Raw genomic sequence first — 19,742 nt, 5'->3', positions numbered from 1 at the left:
TTACACAGGGTAAGAATGTGTTCGCAGTAAGGCAGAAATCATATAATCTGCTCAGGAAATCACCACGACTAAGGGAATTCTTTCACATCAGTACTAAAGGGACATAAACTCTACTGTTACAAAAAGAGCAAAATGAAACTCACCTTATCATACATCCTGTTTAACAGCCGCGGCACGACAGGGAAGATGGTTGGACGCAATGCTTTCATATCGTCAGATAAGAGACGAATATCTCCTTGAAAGAACCCAATTCGCCCTCCATGGCAGTATACTACAGACTGATGGGAAGAAAAAGGAACACATGTAACCGCTTTGCTTTTAATTCCCATGGCAGAGCATCCCTCCCAAGCGCAGAAGTGCCTTTCTGAAATTCTACTCTCAGTAAGGCAAAAACAAGGCTTTAGAAATATATATAAATGTAACCATAAATTTTGCACTGAATAGAAATATACAGATAGTTCTGGGCACTTTTCAGTACTGCAATTCAGCATCCACCAAATTTGCCACTGTTTCTGGAAGAAGGAGTAACCAAAGCTTTTAGAAGGGATTTTCCTTCATCCCCTGCGTACGGAGATGGAGAAGGCTGAGTTATGGTCAGATTCTGGATCTGAACTTCTCCTCTGAAGCCCAGACCTACCATAGCAGCTCACAGCATGAGGAACTATTGTCGATAAAGAAATGCATATTAAGAAACATTGTAAAACGTACTGAGCGGCAGCCGATTTTTAGATGTTAATACTTTAGTTTTGTTTAAATACAACAATATAGACTACGTTAGCAATACAGTGCCTGATCCTGTATCCCAGAAATAAAAGCCCACTTCATAAAAGGTGCTTTACTTGTATGGAAACTACAGATCCAGAAGTTTCATACTTGGAAAGAAAACAGGCCACTTTAATCACATCAGAACAGAGCTGGATGTGTGGGATCGGGCAGGGCAGGCCACCTGCGATGAGCCAACTGGCAGCTGGAGCAGCAGCTCCGGTAGTCAGTAATACTGCAGAGGACCAGCCACTAACTTGGTAAAACTGGCATTTTATCACTGGAGAGCATTTCGAGACCAGCATCCCTACCCTGCTCCTCCCAAGCAGGAGAAGGTGTCCCCAGCAAAGCGCCCGTGATGCCGGGAGCTGAGCCCAGCCTCCCTGCGCCCGGACCAGCGCGCTCCCTTTTCTGAGCTCTTCGAGGCGCAGATGGAGAACATCAGCTCCCTGTGGTCAACTTCTCTCCCCCAAATAATTAAAACAGTTACAAATTCCTTTAGAGAGACCTAAGTCTTTTTGTGCTGCTCCCAAAAATCGGTACTACTAACCGGAGTGCTCTCACTGCTCTGTCAACCAGTTAGAGACTGTCTGTCCGTCAACTGAAACCACAGGAATTTTATACATGTGATGTGGGTTTAACGAACATCACATGGCCAAATCTGCGTTTTACACTGCACATACACATGAATTAAAACCAAACAAAACGAAAATATAATCAGTGTGCTCATTGGGAATTAGAAATAACTCCTAGAAATTTTTAGCTTTAAAGAATGTATCTGTATAATTTTAACTGTAAGTTCCAGGAACTAATAATGTTGGCTAAAACTACTAAAGTTGACACAGCGCTTGATGTTCAGAATAATTTTGAAAATTATTTTTTAGCCCTTTTGAAAAAATCTTTATATTAATGAGCTTTTTTAGCAAAGAGGATAAACCTGACCATTGTTTGGAGGCCTGCCCCTGTCAATATGGCAATATCCTGTGAAACCAGGTTATTTCAGATGTTTCTAATGTATTTTCTCCCGTCAGATGACTTTTTAATAATTATATTCTTGTTTGCTGGCAAAGCGAATTGCCTGAATAGTGGTGCCATACTGACCAACTTGCCTTTTAAAATTAGAATTACAAGTAAAGATAGGCTGGGCTGTAATTCTCCAAATCTTTCATGGACTGTCACTGCCAATTTGCAAGTTTTTTAACAGGGCAGAATATATTATTTCTGGCACAGTTGTTACTAAGAAGTGGGAGGCTTATATTCAGATGCTTCTCTGACTCAAAAACTATGCTTTCAGCGCAAAATGGTCCTCCGTGAGAAAGTACAGAGCTGCAACTGAATCCAGATCCAGTCTGCGGATATTGGATCAGTTTTTAGTTCGCAGCTTCTCCGGCCACGAGAACTGATGTGATCGTCTCATCTGACTTGCCCAACACACCGACTGCAGCGCAATCAGCACCTGTCTTTTCAGAAACGAGATGCGAAAAGTCAGTTCTGCGGGCTGGCAGGAGTTAGCGCTTCTGTTTGCCCTTATTTCCAGGGGACGCTGGCTTCCAGTTAATGCCCACCGTAGGCTGCCCTGCCAGGAGGATCATGTGTGTCACACCATGATCTTAGTTTCCTCTTTTTTCAGTGTCTGCAAGTTTTTGGCAGATCTGGTTATTTATGCAATAAAAGGATTTTAGCTGATGTAGAAAATGGCATGAAATTATTTTTACTCCCGTGATACCTGACCCTAGAGTGCTTTGAAAAGCTGCCCCCAAAATTGTGCAGGTAGCAGTTTCTGCTCGTTGGTGAAGGGCTGTTTTCCAATCTCAGAGCCACCGGTGTAAGCTGGAGAGCTTGGGAAACTCCCGGAATCGCTCTGGACTCACGGCCATGTCACTGAGACCAGAGGCCGGGCCCTGGTGTTATGCATGTGGCACTTCTGGAGTACAAGCTTTTTTTAGTGCTACAAGATATCGCTGGTTATTTAGTATTTTATTCATTCTAATTTTTTTTTGGCGTGGAAAAAGATGATTTCCACTGACACTAGGACCTTACCTGTACCATTCTCTCAAACATGTGTGCTAAAGGCAAATAGGAAATGTGTACATCCTCACAAGTAGGAGACCACTGACTCTGGAAGAAAACACAAGGAGCCCCACGAGGCCTCGTCAGTTCAGGCAGGTTTCTTACCTGTATAACTCTTTCAAACATGTGAGCCAGAGGCAGGAAGGAGATGAGCACATCGTCCTGTCTCGGAAAGATCACTTTCTGCAGGTGAAGGGCATGGGAGACAGAAAGGAAAGAAACACTGACAGGAAGACAACAAGAAAGTCATAAAACAATAAAAAGAAAAATGGCACCAGAGGAGCAAAAGGGTAAAGACTGTTGAGAGAGGAAGGGAGCAGCGTACGAAGTGAAGCGTTAAGCCACAGCGTCAATGAAGCTCAGTTAGCAGGAGAAGGAAAGAGCACGGAGATGTACACAGAGGGCAATGGAGAGGTCTCTCCACGGCAGAAGGCGTATCGTATCCACACAGCTCACGCTGGAAATGGAAGCTCACCCTGACAGAGAACCCAATTTTTATTCATTGCTTTCTACCATGAGATGCTAAGACTACGATTTGCACTCTCAGCTGTGTGCAGACCTGGAGGATCCTGGTGCAAACCCGCAGGAGCCTCCTGGACATCAGCGGGGCTCCACAGGCACACCATTTTTCCAGATTGCACAGAGCCCATCAGAGATTCACAGTGTTACTAGAGTCAAAGCTATAGATTTTTTCTTTTTCCTTAGGTTAATCATTGATTTGAATCAGAATATGTTGGAAAAATTAATGATTTTTTTTCAGCTGCAAAAATTAATGATATCTGGTAGTGTTTCTCATAATTTTAAGTGATTAAAATGTGATTTTAAGGGCGCTATCACTGCCCCACAGACAGGTGCAGTGGGGAAAAAGAAGGCTGGACAAATTATGCAAAAAATAAAAATGACCAAAGTCTTCTGTTTGCCACAGTTTTAACTCTGTCTCACAGGCTGGAATAAACAAAGGCCCTGAGAGCCTTACCTGATCCATGCCCCAAAAGAGAAGTAGCCTTTCCACCTGCACTTCCAAGGGTAAGGCTTGCCATAATATTATGGATTAGAAAAACTGAAAGCTTGATTACCCAATAACTTGCACCAAAGCCAGTGGTTAGTGGAAAATGGGTATAAAATCTATTAGCTCACAGTATTAGCAGTTTATACCCACTTTGCATCTCCACTGCTGTGACAGAATCGATAGTCCGTGACCTGGGACATGGCGGTGGGTGGAGGCACAGGAGTTTCTTCCTTGGGAAATATTTTATTGGAGTTAAATCTGGGCAAGTCAGATTTGGGTATGCCCTCCCAACCATTACCTAGTGAAGTCAAACATGATTGACCACATGGGTATTTTCAGCATCCCGTCTCATATTATTTTACGTGTCAGTCTGAATTAAGCCATTAGGGCCTGCAGATCTATTTATACATTATTTCAAATTGGCCTCATTTTCTGCAAGCACAGTAATGTAAAATCATTAGCATCACTAGCTATGCTGCCTTTTTTTTGTTTGTTTTCACACTGCTTTAAGTGCCCAGACAATAAATGATTTGGTTTTAAATTGGACCAAAATGATGACATTGAATAGTATTTCACAGTTGGCACAGCTGTCCAGTTAAACGTAAAAATGAAAACAGCTTCTTAGCATTTCATGACAACCTTATAATAAAGCTCTAGGTTCACTGCAAAAAATATTCCATTTATAAAAATCACTGAACTAAGCAAAACTGGCACAAGAGTATGTAAACAGAAAATCTACAATACTTCTCAGCTTTAGGTATTTTTATTTTAGTAATTGATACTGCTTTCAACTATTTTGCGCTTTGCTCAGTTTCATTGCTGTGACGTTGCCCTAGTTGTGTGGATCAGCTACAGGCATTTACACTGTCACCAACTATCTCTGGGGACTGAAGCTATTGAATTTACAGCCACTTACACCAGACTTACGTCTCAATCTGATACCTTCAAGAATAATCAGTGTCCCATTGCTGTCAGTGAACACTAAATCCATTTCTGTGGGCCAGTCCTGGAAGATGCCAAGTTCCCTCAGCTGCCTCTAAATTAGTTCTCTTCCAAAATAAACGTTCCTGCCCTTTGAAACTCAGCCATATCCGCACATCAGCTCGCATTTGTGCATCTTGCTGCCTCTGAACCCAGCGAAAGCTCTGCGCTGCAAAGCCGGGGGGCTCGCTGCAGCGAACTGCTGTATTGACATTTCATACTGCAAATCACCGGAGTCACAACCCTGCAAATACTTAGCACTTGAGTTCAGTGGGATTTCTCACATCATGTGTCCAAGTTTCTTTACAACGGTGGTCTGGAAATCTCAGAAAGTTCAAGGATTAAGGTAATAAGACTGCAGTATTTTCACCACGAACAATACGACCAGCAAGGGGTACAAGGTGACAAATTGTCCATCCCATGTGCACATCACTACTTTATAGAATTGCCTGTTTACTACAAAAAAATAGATTCTTTATATTTGTTAGGTACAAGCTGCATATAATCCTTAATATGTTGTGCTAAAGCAATTCTGCTTCCTATATTGTTTCTAAACACAAGTTTACACATTGCAGGGAACATATTATACCTGTACGTGGCCAGTGCTATGCTTTTTTACAAAGATGTACAACGGAAACAGAGATATACTTTAACGTCAATGAAATTAACTATTCTTGTAAAAACGTATATGTTCTTATACATACACACTTTATACGCAGAAAACTTTCGTATAAATGAGGATGACATTGTGTGGGCATCCTTAGAAGTGGACCCTGTAGTCTTTTTGAAGCACCAGCTGCAACTGTACAGGGCTTGTTTGCTTTCCTAATTGTTTGAAAGGAGTTAATTGATGTACAGGAGCCAACACTGCTCCTCAGAAGCACTTTGAGCCTTACAGAGCCAGGGAGCCAGTGCTGGAAAGGGGATTTAATGCCCTCCAGTGCCGCAAGCTCAGACCTGCTCCCATTTTCATGGATTTGGCCCTCCGAGTAAGAGAAATTTCCCCTCTTATCTGCAGGAGCACATTTCCAGCCCGTGCAGGGACACAGCTTAACCCACACACTCTGCACATGGCAGCATTTTCTAAATCAGGGTATTCACCTCCGTCACTTTCAAAAAGCCTGAAAAATCAGCAACCACGTTCCCATGAGTCAGCATAGCACCTTTGGGGTTTCCTGAAAGGAAACAAAGAGTGATTTTAAAAGATGAGCCAGTAGGTAATTTCCAAAAGCTTAAAAAAAACAAAGCAGGAAATGGTTAAAACATTAAGTTCTCTTTTTGAATTTTAAAACTTATGCAATTTTTGCACTTATATCTGTGCAGTAACATCCACCAAACACACTTATTGCTATCCTCAAAATTTAATAAAATAATACTGTAAACACGGTATAACATGAATATTTCTATTGGAGACTCTGAACAACAGTTTCCACTAGAAATAGCCCAACTGCAATTTATGAGAGTACTCGGCTGGAGCTGCTTGGTAAGCACGGCCATCAGACCTGGCTGGCTGTTCCCGGCCCCTCCAGGTAGGATTCATTTCATACAGATTTTGACTAAGGATGATCTTGAATACCAACAAACGCCATTTAAAAGGCTGTTAACCTCTTACTTAGCCAGTACACTGGATAACCTGAACAATGCAGAAAACAGGTAAAACATGGTAAAAATTAGGCTACAAGAAGACTCTATGAGACTGCAGTTAAGGGAAGCCATTAATATTGTCAGCAGCAGAGCAGAGGTGTCCTGGAGACAGGGACAGGGAGCTGGCAAAGCCTCAACGTATCGCCCCAGCGCCTGGCACTACGCCCGCAGCGTTCCGCCGGCCTCCCGCGCGGCAGCTCCACGCTGTCGGCATTTGCTTTCTCACTCTCTTTTCTCCTCTGAGCTGAGAATCCCCCTTCGCACCATAACACATTTCCATTTTGTATCTGTTTGTACGCCAAAACGCAGGGTTTGTTAAACAGCAAACGCAGAGGCCAAAACCAGAGCCCAGAGCCCCATCCAAAACACTCTGCCTGCAGCGCTGGCACGCAGGACTCTGCATGTCCTCCTGCCACAACACCGTCCCTTTTCATCACCCTCGAAGGGTTTATTTCCAAAAAGAAAGTGTAGCTCAGCTCGAATAAAGATTACAGAGCCAGCCTCTCTCTCCAGCATATTTTTAAGCAGGTTGTTTTAATTCGATCACACCGCTGCAGTGTAGCTCCAGTGTAGCTCCTGCTACACCATGCGGCAGCAGATCGGAGGAGCTTTACCTGCGGGTACCCTGCGTGGCCCCGGCAGGGCAGGCACAGGGATGCCCCAGGAGTTTTGCAGTGCTGTTACAGTTAATGATGGGTGCAACAGCCTCACAAAATTGTAAATCAGCCAGAATGTCATTCTGGCTTCATCAGATTAGGAAGGGGCAATGATGTTTTGTGAATCAGTTTCAGCACAGGAAAACATGCTTAATCCGCTCAGTTTCAGAGCAGTTTGCAGGCTGCGTCGCTGGCAGCCCTTCGGTGTGGGCATGCACCCACATGGCACAGCCCGGCTCCGGCCCTGCTCCAGGAGCCGCGGTGCCGAGCCCTGTGCCCTGCCAGCTTCATTGACATTGCTTCTAGCCCATCTCTCAAATAATTAAATAAAGGCCCAAACAAAAGTAGTAATTATCACACACATTTATTGTACTAAAGTAGGACATTTTGAACACAATATATTTTACTGAAAATCCATATATGGTGTTCCAAGTGGATTTGAGTAATTCAGTCCCAAATACTTCCAGATGAACACAGTGCACAGAAGTGACTTTGGTCTCACTTACATTCATCCCCTCCGAAGCTCAGAGGTGAAGCTAAGGGCTGACGTCTTTGCCAACCACAGCTGCTCCTGTCCTAACGTGTTGTACAGACAGGCTTGCGGGCACCAGCTCAGCCAGGCAGGTTTAGTTTCGAGGTGCTTATTTTCACAGCTGGGTGCACACGTGGATCCAGACCTCAAGAAAATTCCAGGAACCAATGCCAGGTGTAAATACATGCCAACGACCCAGAAACTGCTTGTGTTATTTTAGTTGTGTCTAGCCAAATACGTGTGCTCAGCCCCTGCAATTCTACAAGTATCCCTACTCCTGCAGTGTTGCACAAGTTTCTCCGCATCGGCAGCCCCGCAGGTCTCACACTGGTGGCGAGGACGTGCTCAGTACTGGTTTGGAAATTCAAAACTGCACCCTTCGGCTATGCCAGCAGCAGATCTGGCTCCTGCACCTTGACCCAGCTCTTCAGACTTTTCTGGAAGATTTCTCAGATGCTTTGAGACCTCAGACTCATTTACTTACTCCACCTCTGACTTTTTTTTTTTTTTTGCAAATTCAGTACCTCTGCTTAAATCACCATGACATGCCTGGAAGCCCTATGAACCTCCTGGCTCCTTCCCCCATGTCCTGCCTGCAGTGGGTTCAGCATCCCGGACAGGCTGCGGTGTTAATGGTGTCAAAGCAGAGCAGCAGCGTTAGAGCCAGGATAGCCTTCATCAGGAGAAATCCAGAACAAGCCATGCTGCCACAGGGGAGCTGGAGCTTTTTGGGTTGGGAGATACCTGTAAATTTTGACCTTCTTTAGTTCTTCTGTTTTAAGAGTTAACCCAGCAAAACAGGTGCCCCTTGCTATAAGCCCTTTCCCAGAATTAACCACTTCAAGAGAAAAAAGTTGGCAGTGATACTGCTTTTCTTTTAAAAAAAAAAAAAAAATCAATGCTGGACCTGTAACACTGCTCTCAAGTTTGAATTTCCTCGTAAAGACACACCTTCTGAGAGTCCTGCTACAGAACTGTGATCCTTGTCAGCTGATAGCCTGGGCATGGCAGTTTCTCCTCATCTCGGGGCCAAGCTGGTTTGAAAGCTCTCATAAGCAACAGAAGAACCTTTTCCACATCACTAAATGGGTCTTTCAAGTAGCAGCTCCGGCACCAACTCGGTGGTGTGATCCGTCAGCATTTTGGGATGTAAGCGCTTTCCTCACCCCGGGAACCTCCGGGAGTCAGGGATGTGCACTGGCAGGCTGTGAGAAACCGCTGGGAAGCAATTTTTATCCAACTGGTTACAGGTGGATCCTTGAGGAAACGACAGTTTGCTTCTCTGGAGTAGCCAGCATGAAAAATTGTATCCTGATGGTTTGGGGACACCTGTGTGCCTTTGGCCCATTTATAAGTGCTGATGATTTCTTGGTACGACAATAAAAGTTGGTCTTGTGATCTGAGCTCAGCAATCTCAGTCTCTCCCTTCAGCCTGTGGAGGCATTTAGACATCTGGTCCTATCAAAGGAAAGCACGCATTAAAGTCAACTTCTGGGTTTTTTTTATGAACAGCTAAGATTGTAGAATTGGAAACAATTTCCAGGTTACAAACTCTGTAGCAAAGATTTGTTTCACACCATACAAAAGTATCTGGAGCCCTTCAGAATTGAAAAAGCCCTTGAGAACATATCTGTTGGAAGAAAATTCTAGATCTGGTCACTAAAAATATCCTGACATGGGCTGTACACAAGCCAGGCCTTTTACATCAAAACATAACGCTGAAAACAGAACAGAGTGTTGATGCAGCCCCTGGAAAAGCCAGAAAGTGATGTGCAAAGTCCTGCAGCAGCAGAGGATGAGCTGGTGGTTCACAAAGCACTGCGCTACGAGAGTTTAGTTTGCAGATAACCTGCAGAATTTGAAATCTCTGGTTTGGGTGGGAGAAAGCAAATGAGCTCCCTGGTTGTCCTATTCCTGTAACTTCAGACACGTGCCTAAAAAAACCACAAAGCCAGAAACTGGCCCATGACTGCTTTTGCAAATAAAAAAAGAAAATGAAAAAACCCTTCTGTATTCAAAATTTCTTATTTAGAAATAAAAATATCAACACGAACGTGACTCGAAAAAATAATTGCTCTGCACTTTAAAATCCACACAAATCACGCTCCACCATATCCATGGGCATGGCTCCTTTGGTTTCCTACAATTCCCATTTGTGCCTGGCCACTTTGCACTGGCCCAGCTGGTGCTCACTGCATACACAGCTGTGATGTCTGTATCCTGCACTGGGTTCAATCTTTTACTTTTAGGAATTCCCACTGCTGAGACAGAGCAGAGTCACAGGCTCCTTTCACACAGTGCACTGCCTTTTCATACATTTTGAGTTTGTACTTGGAGTTGATAAAGCAGTTGCCTACCTGATCTGCAGGACAAGTTTTCTCCAGGAGGTGGAAGATGAAGATGTCTGCTCTTGCTCAGCCTAATCTGCAGGCTTTGGACTCTTCAGGCTGAGCAGCACAAGCATCTCCCTTCTTGGAGGGCAGCTTGGTGTCAAGAAGCCTCTTCTGCTTGCCTAAATGAGTGGAGGCCAAATCGAGGATGCTTTGGGGTAGGACCAAGAGTTAGGCAATCCTGAGAGCACAAGTGAACCTGGAAGAGCTGCTCCAGCGGTCCCTGGAGCATGGTCCTTCCCTGCAGGTAAGTATAAAAGCAGTTTCCCAAGCAATCATGCCTTGTGCATCGGTGCTGTCTGCCTGTGTGGCTTTTCAGTAAATGTTACGGAGGTTGAATTCTCAAGAACAGGAAATTCCTGCAAGCTGTGTGAAAACCAGGGTCTGGAGAGAGGAGAAAGCACTGCGTCTGCTCAGAACAGGCAGAAAAATGGTGCTGCTCCTCTCCAAGAAAAAGGGGCCAGCAGCATGGGAGTACCGGCAGGGTGGGCTGCACAGGCTCGTCCCCGAGCCTGCCCCAGCACGTGGTGCCCCAGGGCCAACGCGAGGACATGGGCAACACGCGAGCAAGCTGGGGCACACTGCAGAGGAGACAGAGGTGCTGAAGACGTTGGTGGGGCTGGGGACATTGGTGTGCTTAGGATACAGAGAACAGAAAGCTGTGGACCCGCATTTCTTGTTTTTTAAACATTTGCAGAAGATAAATACCAATCAATCAAGCACTTCACAACTACACTGCAAATGGGAAGCAGAAACATGGGCTGATTTCCAGACAATTGGAAAATCGTACTGCCAAAGGGTATGTCAGGGAATTCAAGTGAAAAATAAATATATCATTATTTTTAATTTGCAATCTACAGAAATGTATATACATATATATTCTTAAATATTAAAAATGCATAGAAATATCATTGCCATATCAGTCTAAACATCAAGTTTGCACATATTGAGGTGGTATTAATAATTAACTGACAATCTATTCTAACATTTTGAGATTAAAATGCCTCTTCTTTTACCTGTAGTGCCACTAGTAAAACAGACAATTGATAGATCTTCTGGTCGAGGAGGCTAGAAATACACAAGGAGAAGAAGAAAATCACATCAATCAAATGCAGAAGGGTCAATGGTAGACTGTTGTCATTGTATAAACTTAAAGATCAAACCAATTATATTTCAGCTCTGCCATAAAAAGATTTCATTCCCCTTGGCAAATAGAGAAGACCATCATAAAACTCTTTTTATCAGGTTTCTTCAGTTCATGCAGACTTTATTCCTCCCTTATGTTTTGCTCCAGGCTGCATTAAGGGCATGCTTTAGTGCAAGAAGACTTCGAAGGAATATTTGTCTTGCAGTTAGTATTTTCAAAGACACCATCTATACCTGTAGGTGCATGGGAAAACTTGAGATAATTTACTGATTTCCAGAGAAATTCTGGAAACGTGTGGTTATCCACAACAGGGGACAACTTTCCAAAGCTGCTGATTGCTCCCGTTTCCACTAGCATCTCTGTATTCTCAGCACCACTGCATGTGTGTGCTATTTTGGGTCACAAATGAATAAATAAGCGGCCTGAAAATCAGAGGCTGCTTTTGAAAGTTTTGCACAAGTATGAGCAGCCAGTGAAAAATATCAATGCAATTTTCCAAAAATATCCCAGAGAAATACTGCCAAGTAGTGTTTCTGAGCTATAGAAACCCCACCGGACAGCCAAGGGTGCAAACACATTCCCCTGGTGCCACCTGGGCAAGGTAGTGGCATTAGTGTGGCTTAACAATGGCATTTAATTACTGTCCCGTTAACATGTTAGGCAAGGATGAACTCTCTCAGTTAAGCGTCCCAGGTGGAGGGTATGAAGCAAATACTGCACGTCTCCAGTGGATGGTATCAACAGTCCCTGGGCTGCTCCACTGCCTCCCATGGGCAGAGGGTTGCGGGGCACTGCCCCCGAACACATGCACGCTTCCTTCTGCCCAGAGCAAACCCTTCCCTCTTTTGTCAGTGAAATAAATGTAACAGTCAGCTGCAACTGCAAGTGGGAAAAACAGCATGCCAACACTCACCACAGGCACATGTCGACACTCAAGGCCACAGTCCTGAAAGAGATTAAAGTAACAAAAATTATTTCCACTTTAATTCCTGTGGTGTAACCCACTTCCTAATGATCTGCAAACCACCAAGGGAGAGCGTGGGCTAGAGCAGAAAAATTTGTGGCTAACACTTAGGTCATCTTTTCTATCCAAAGTTTCTTGCATCAGCCACAATGCCATCCTTGGATTTCAAGTAGTGCTTGGGTTGGTTGAGCTGGATCCAGGCTGCTTCACAAAAGTATAAGGCTGTAGGCTTACGGGTAGGAGGACAGTGTCTCGAACAGCAACCCCCCTTTCCAGGCTCAGTTAGCAGCTGATATCTTATTTGATGCAGGAAAGATTGAGACGCTGGCTCCTGTCAACAAGGAATAACACTTACGAGGCAACTGCACTGAGCCATGCATCAATATTAACGGCCACAAAGTGCTCTCCAGACACTGAACCTGCCATGCAGTTCACAAGTCCCTGTATATTTTACTGTCTTTTTGCAAACACTACAAAATATAGTAAAAAGAGAGGGAGAGCAAACTTACCTCCACCTCCTGCATGGTCTGGATGCGAACCCCACAGCGACTCCCTCTCTCCACCAGCTCCTTTTCAAACGGGTCCATCAGGATGATGGAGCTCAGACCTGGCGTTTCTCTCCTCTCCACGTGGTCAAGGAGTATTCTGGCTTTTTCAGGTTTGTCACAAATGACTGTGGAAATGTCAGCTGGAAGAAAAGCAGCCAAACAAGGTGGCCCTGGAGTAATGCCCGCTGTCAGAGCAGCCCCATCCATGGCTGTGCACAACCGGGCGTGTGGGAAATGCAGCAGAGGCAGCCCTGACCCAGCATGGGGACACACAGCTCCCCAGAAACCTCTCTAAGTGACTTCAAGACACCCAATGAGTAAAGTCACCCATCTTTTGGAAAGAAGAAGAAAATGAACCATTCTGAGCAACAAAACTGGTTTCTGAGAAGATTACATCAATTTTGGTTTTACCTGTGTTGACGATGTAACGAATGGCTCCAGGACCTAAGGTGTCGTAGAGGGGAACCACCACCATGGAGTAGGTGTAGCAAGCCAGCTCGGAAATGATCCACTGCAGGAGGACACCAAAGCGTGAAGGTGAGAAGGGGGCCACGGAAACAGGTTTAACGCACTTGAGAACAAGCTTCAAGTATAAAGCAAGCTCACAAGTCAGGAACATTATTAATACTGCATCAAGTTGAACTTAAAATCTCACCTCTGGACGGTTTTGAGCAAAGACCCCAATGAACTGCTTCGTGGATGGCTTGCAGCCCTGCTGTAGAAGCCCTGAACCCAGAGCTTCTGCTCTTTCAGCCACCTGGAATTTGGAGAGAAAAAAAATACATAAAAAAGAGAAATATAAGCAATACTAAACTAAGCAAAGACTTAGCTTATACAGGGAGGCTCTCAAATTATTGTGTTTGTTATCTAAAAGCCCAATTTTTTGTTATAACAAGCCATTAGTAATGGACGAGCAGCTGACCTCTGGTTGGCCATGCCCCATGGCTTTGAGTGTGTCAGTGCTGCTGGCAGGAGCAGGCGAGCGGCATTGAGCCGGTCCCCGAGAGCCAGGACGCCTGTACAATGCTGGGGTGTGCCCAGCTGGGGAAACCGAGAGCCCTTGCACGGCGTATTAGCAACCTCCCGGTCTAGTGCATGAGTGTTACCAACGGGCACCTTAACACCCCTTCTTCTGCCGGGCAGGGTGAGAGCACTGGGGGCAAGGACTCTGCAGGGGGGTCATTTCCAGCTCACCTCCTTGTAGGACAGCCATTGGTAGGGCTGCTTGGGCTTCCTGAACCCCAGGCAGGGGCCGTTTTCTGGAAGACACAAGCAGAGATGATGGAGTTATGGGGGCAGTGCCAGGAGTTAACATGCTGCCCAGTACCACACTGCGGGGATGCAGCAGAGCCCTCAAAATCTGTTGTTATCAGGGTTGGCTCTCGCTCCTGGGGCAGAGCTCACAGCAAGCCCAATCAAATTAACCACACAAGTGCAGCTAATGGGAGACCGGCTGCTGGGATCTCCCAAACAGTCGCTTCAGTCCTCCTCCCTCAGCTGCAGAGGGGACAGCAGCAGTTTGCCCCCAAACAGCCTCATTAAAAGCCACTTCTCCGAAGGTAGCGTGAGCATTAGTGTCTGATGAGAGCTTCCATCCCAAAGACCGGCTCCCACTGCTTTCGCTGCTTTTTGATTTAAACACTTCAAAGTGAAAACTGCTATTTTTAGCACAGCCTACTCTGGAGGAGGGTAAGACAATATGCAGCACTACATGACAGGAGGAATATTTGAGAAGTTTAATTAATTTGCTAACTGTACTTACCTGCACAAGATCCATCCCTCCATACACCTACTGACTTATTTATTTACCCCTGTGCTGTGGGGTGAAATATTTGCAAATCCTCTAAGGCTTTTGGTGGTACCAAAAATAATAATCTGACAATGAAATTGGCGTACTCAACGAGGCGGGATGTCGTAAGCAGTGGACACAGAAATAGTTATGATATAGCAGGAAAGAGTCATTGTGGCTTTTTGGAGCGAGAAATTATGTCTCCCAAGTGTGTGAGCGCTCTTTGACGGTACCATTGACCATGGGGTAAGGGCGATGGACTGATACACCACACTTGGCTTTCCTAAGAGCTTTTGGCAGAGCTTACCCTGCCCTGTTGTGGAATAAAAGGTAAGCTGGATGAGTTACTGATGAAAAGGCAGCAACAAGCAGAAATAAGTATCAGCGTTTGCGGCGGAGGAAGAGCTCTGTTGCGTTCCACAGTTCTATGCCCGGACCAGCCCTGTTTAATGTATTCATAAATGTTCTGGAAATGAATAATGTATGATGAGCTTTGCTGATGCTGCAAAATTCAGGACGTTAAGCTGTCTGCCAGTGGCAGCAACAAGATCTTGTGGTGCTAAGAGACTGCACAGTAAAAGTCAATGGCATTAAGGGCAAAATAATGCACGTTAAAAATAATAACCCTAATTATAACCCCCACGCTTCAAAAGCAGTGCCTGCGCCACTACAGGCAGCGCAGGCTGCAGCACTCGCCCCGCTCCTCCCTGGGCCTCCTCCCTCCTTGGCCTCCGCTCCTTGGGCCTCCCACTCTCCTGGCCTCTGCCCCTCAGGCCTCCCTCTCTGTTTGGGCCTCCATCTCTGGGTCTCCCTTCATTTTTTTCCCCAATCTGTTGGCCTCCACTCTTTGGGCCCCCCATTCTCCAAGATGTCCACTTGCTGGGCTTCCCACACCAGTTGAGCCTCCCACTCTGTGGTCCTCTTTCTCCCTCCCACACCTTTTCATCACCCCCACTCTTTGGGCTGCTACACTCATTTGACCTTCCACACTTTTGTGGATTCCCACACTTTTGGGGCCTTTTCACTTCTTCGGCCACCCACACATTTTCATCCTCCCACACCCTCAGTGGGCCTCCCACCCCTTTTCATCCTCCCACAATATTTTGGCCTCATACACTCTTTTGACCTCTCATACCTTTTCGGCCTCACACTCTCTGGGCCTCTACAGTCCTTGGCCCTCCTACAAGTTTGGGGACTCTACACTCCTTGGGCCTTTAAACTCTCAGTGGGCCTCCCACACCTTTTTAGCCTCTACATCTCTTTGACCTCTACACCTCCTCAGCCTCCCACACCTTTATCAGCCTCTACACCTCATTGGCCTCCCACACCTTTTCATTCTCCCACACACTTTTGGCCTCCCACACCTCTTCAGCATCTCCACCTTGTCAGCCTCCAACACATTTTTCAGCCTCTGCACCTTGTCGGCTCCCATACCTTTATCAGCCTCTACACCTTGTCAGCCTCCCATACCTTTATAAGCCTCTACACCTCGTCAGCCTCCCACACCTTTATAAGCCTCTACAATATGTTGGCCTCCCACTCCTTCTATTGACCTCCCAACACCTTTTTTGGCCTCTACATTTTTCGGGCCTCAACACTCAGGCCTCCTAGTCTTTGGCCTCAACACTCATGGGTCCTCCCACTCTTCTTGGTCCTCCCACACCTTTTTGGCCTCCCACATGTAATAGTCCTCTACAGTTTTTGGGCCTCCCACACTCTCTTAGGCTCTATGCTCTCTGGGCCTATGCGCTTTTTTGGCCTCCCATACTGTTTCAGCCTCCCTCTCTCCTTCAACAATCATATCTCCTTCAGCTTCCCACATGCCTTTTGCTTCTACGCTCTTTGCGCCTCCTGCACCCTTGGGGCCTCCTACACTTTTTCAGCCTCCCCACTATTTGTGCCTCCCCCATTCTTTCAGCCTCTCACTTTCTTGACTTCTACAATTTTGTGGCTTCCCACATTCTGGTGGCTTCCCACTCCTTTTTGGGCCTCCCACACTCCTTTGGCCTTCGAGTCCGAATGGGCCTCTACATCATTTGGACCTCCCACACTTTTATGGGCTCCCATGCTCTTTCAGCCTCTACACTTTCTGAGTGTCCCTAAGCCTTTGAGCCTCCTGCACTGTTTGGGCCTCTACATCATCTGGTCCTCCACCTCTCCCCACCTCTGCTCCCAGGCCTCCTTGTCACCGTGCTCTCACCGGAGATGCTGAATCCCCTCCTGAAGACCTCATACATGGTCCTGGCATCGTCGTAGTAGTGCGTCAGCAGCTGCGGGCTGTCCCCGATCACCGACCGACGTGCCCCGGCCAGACCCTGTGCAACACAACATGACATGATGTAACACAGCTGTCAGCACCGCCTGACAGGCGGGAGACAGGGAAACCCCAAACCATGAAGCAGCACACCCCCCAAATGCTGGAGAGGCCTCTGCAGCCACCACCGTGTTCCTGCCCCAACACCCAAAAGGACAGGAGAGGTGGGACGTCCAGCTCAGCACCCCAGTAACATGGAGAACCACCTTCCCAGAGAGGAGCACTTGACCCAGTTCATTGGCACAGGAGATGGTTGATATTTCCCAAGGAGATTTGAGGAGGAATTATAAATCTGCAAGTAATGGAGTAGGGACATGCTAGGGGAGCGACTGCTCTGGGCTCCACAGGTCCCCAGGGCTGGCACCACAGGCACCTTCTCAAGGACATCTAGACCAACATGAAGGACAGACTACAGCAGAGGCCAGACTCCAGAGCCCAGGGCGTGGGTTCAGTAGGGGTGTTTTAGGAGTGGGCAAGGCAGGGTGAGAGTGACCGAACTGGGACTGCGCTGTGAGCCAGAAGAAAGTCTCGCTGAAGCCCTAACCACAGAGGAAAACTGTCTTGGAAAATGTAAATTCCTCCCACCCTTTAAAAAAGTTGTTGGAATTGAAGACAACAAGGTCTTAGAGTGGACATCACAAAAGGCTTTAAAAATTCTCATCACACTTTCAGATATTAATTTAAGTGGAAACAATTTTCAGAAATATTTCTGCTCTTTAAAATGGACCAGCTTCATTAAACTTTAAAACCTTTTGCAAGGATGAAAATTAATAATTCCTCAGCCTCTAAGCACAGATTCGGGTCTACTTTTTCTTATTATTACAAAGTTTGCAGCAGCAAACTCAGTAATGGGCACGCACAAGAAGGGCCAGCTGATTTGATCTTATCACCTGTTGCCTTTCAGTGGTTCTTCCCATGCAATGGCAGCTCCTGCAATTTTCGGTCACGGACGGTTAAGCAAAGCCAAGACCAAAATGTTACTGAAAACCTAAGAGAATAAATTAATGGGCTGTATTCTAGTTTTCCAGTTTTCAGAAAAAGGTGAATTAAGGAGTGAAGTGATCCCTGGCATAGCGCATTACATGACCGACTTCAGGATGAGGTCGGGGAGCCCTCCAAACAGACAAAAGCACCTCCTGGCATCCCCTGTGGTCGTTTCCAGGCATGCAAACCTTGGGTGAAACCCAGCCTCTGCGTCCGGTGTGCCCCTGGTCTTACCTCGACTTCCTCCGACTGCATCCGCAGGTCGCAGGGCGGTTTCACGGCCCTGGGCCGGCTGGCAAACCAGTAGGCGATGACGGCCGCAAAGGCACCGATGCCCACCAACGCCGTGGCCGGCAGGTTGCGGAAAAACTGGCTGAGGTCATCAAACTCGGGGAGCCGCAGGCTCCGCAGGATTTCCTGAGCCTGCATCTTCTCCACGAGTGAAATGGCAAACTCTGCAAGAGCCAGAAGGATGCGGTCAGGTCACGCTGCGGGACGAGCATGGGCAGCACGGGTCCCTGCACGGCTTGGGAAGCAGAGGACATGCTTTCCCTTGTCAGCCATTGCAAACACACTGCTCCGCTGACCCCCAGGGCTGCCTACCAACAGCAACCTTAACTTGAGAAGAACAGCATCTATGGAAGAGATACGAGAAAGGAGGAAACATCCCTAGAAGGGTGAGTGGGAGGAGATAGCTCACTCCTAAAGAACAACTGAGTACAAACGTACATTAGGCAATGCACCTGCCGTTATCTGTAGCAGACGGATGCTGTGACAAGCTCTGGGATCCAGCTACGACTGTACCCTCAGGGCTGCCAGGAGCTTGCTCTGCCTTCCCTGAGCAGGACAGGGGCTGCGTGGTGGCTGCAGCCCCTGGCAGGGTCGGGCAGCACGGCGCCAGCTCCGGCCACAAGCCCTCGGCTCACATGGAGCGGGGCAAAGCCAGCGTGTCTCTGTGTGCAAAATGCTGTGCAGACACGCTCTGAAACACCACTTTCCACCTTTACGCCGGCTTCACATTCTCAACTTCGAGTTCCTTATGATTTACATCAGGGTAAATTATAGGTGATTCAAGCCAAGGAAAGTTTCAGTTCATCACTTAAATGTTTCCTGGAAGAAACAACGAGCGACTGCAGAGTGGGGATAAGGGAGTGCCGGAGTATCAGGCTGAGAGCACGCCACCGCAGGGTCCCCACCCTGCAGCCCCGCCGGATGCGACGCCTCCGGGTGCTCCACAGGGGAGATGGAGGCTCCCGGGAGGGAGAAGCGCCAGGGCATTCCCCAACGGGCAGTCCCGCAGGGTGCGGTCCTGGCACGAGAAGAGAAGGGCTGGAGCCTCGGCTCCTCGGACACAGTGGGGCTGCTGGGGACCCCCCAGCCCCTGCTGCCAGCCCCTGCGCTGCTCTGACAGCGCTGAAGCTAAACACAAAAAGAAAACCTTTTCTCCTTTTCCATGCATGGAGGAGACAGGCAAGGGGGCAAGTTTTATGGCACAGGATGGTAACGCTGTGCCATCCCCAACTCATTGCCTTTGGTCCTGCTGGCATCGCTTTGCTGTGGGCGCAGGGAGGGCGGCTCTCTGCTGTTCGGTCTGGCTTGTGCCAGACTCGCAGAGTGAGAGCTATTCGCTGGGAAAGCTGAGGGCAAGCAGCTCAGCAGGCATCTTTCCAAACACAGCCACTGCAAGTTGCCTTCCTTTTCTCTTTTGCAGAAACAGTCACTGGACAGAGGAGCCGGACACCCAGCTCGCTGCTCCTGGGGTATGAGGTGACGCTGTCCTCAGGGGACTTGTGTTTGGGTGTTGAGTACACAAGAAGCATTTTAAATAACTTGTATTTACAGTAACAGCCCCGTATCACTCCCCTGCCAGGGAGTCTCCAATAACCGCCAGCCCTGCCAGGGACAAGCCAAGCAGATGCTGCAGAGGAGGGGATCCAAACAGTCAAGGTTTC

General features: G+C 47.0%; 1 protein-coding gene across 5 annotated transcripts in view; it reads right to left on the bottom strand.

Moving 5' to 3' along the window:
- ACSL6 (acyl-CoA synthetase long chain family member 6) overlaps positions 1-19,742 on the bottom strand; it is a 61,805-nt gene that overhangs the window by 15,526 nt on the left and 26,537 nt on the right. For 2 of the 5 annotated variants that reach the window (XM_087753837.1, XM_087753838.1), the window contains exons 2-12: positions 18,025-18,245; positions 16,693-16,807; positions 13,898-13,962; positions 13,359-13,460; positions 13,115-13,214; positions 12,665-12,843; positions 12,105-12,137; positions 11,061-11,112; positions 5,924-5,997; positions 2,803-3,015; positions 144-278 (exon numbers count right to left, since the gene is read on the bottom strand). In XM_087753837.1, the coding sequence (XP_087609963.1) occupies positions 144-278; positions 2,803-3,015; positions 5,924-5,997; positions 11,061-11,112; positions 12,105-12,137; positions 12,665-12,843; positions 13,115-13,214; positions 13,359-13,460; positions 13,898-13,962; positions 16,693-16,807; positions 18,025-18,245 (1,289 nt within the window). The remainder of the gene's footprint in view (positions 1-143; positions 279-2,802; positions 3,016-5,923; positions 5,998-11,060; positions 11,113-12,104; positions 12,138-12,664; positions 12,844-13,114; positions 13,215-13,358; positions 13,461-13,897; positions 13,963-16,692; positions 16,808-18,024; positions 18,246-19,742) is intronic. The other 3 variants (XM_009464336.2, XM_009464337.2, XM_087753840.1) reach the window with 3 other exon arrangements.

Source organism: Nipponia nippon, unplaced genomic scaffold (genome assembly GCF_047370975.1).
Source record: "Nipponia nippon isolate SJK-2023a ecotype South Korea unplaced genomic scaffold, ASM4737097v1 scaffold_17, whole genome shotgun sequence".
NCBI classification, from domain to species: domain Eukaryota; kingdom Metazoa; phylum Chordata; class Aves; order Pelecaniformes; family Threskiornithidae; genus Nipponia; species Nipponia nippon.
This window is presented reverse-complemented; position numbering and strand designations above follow the sequence as displayed.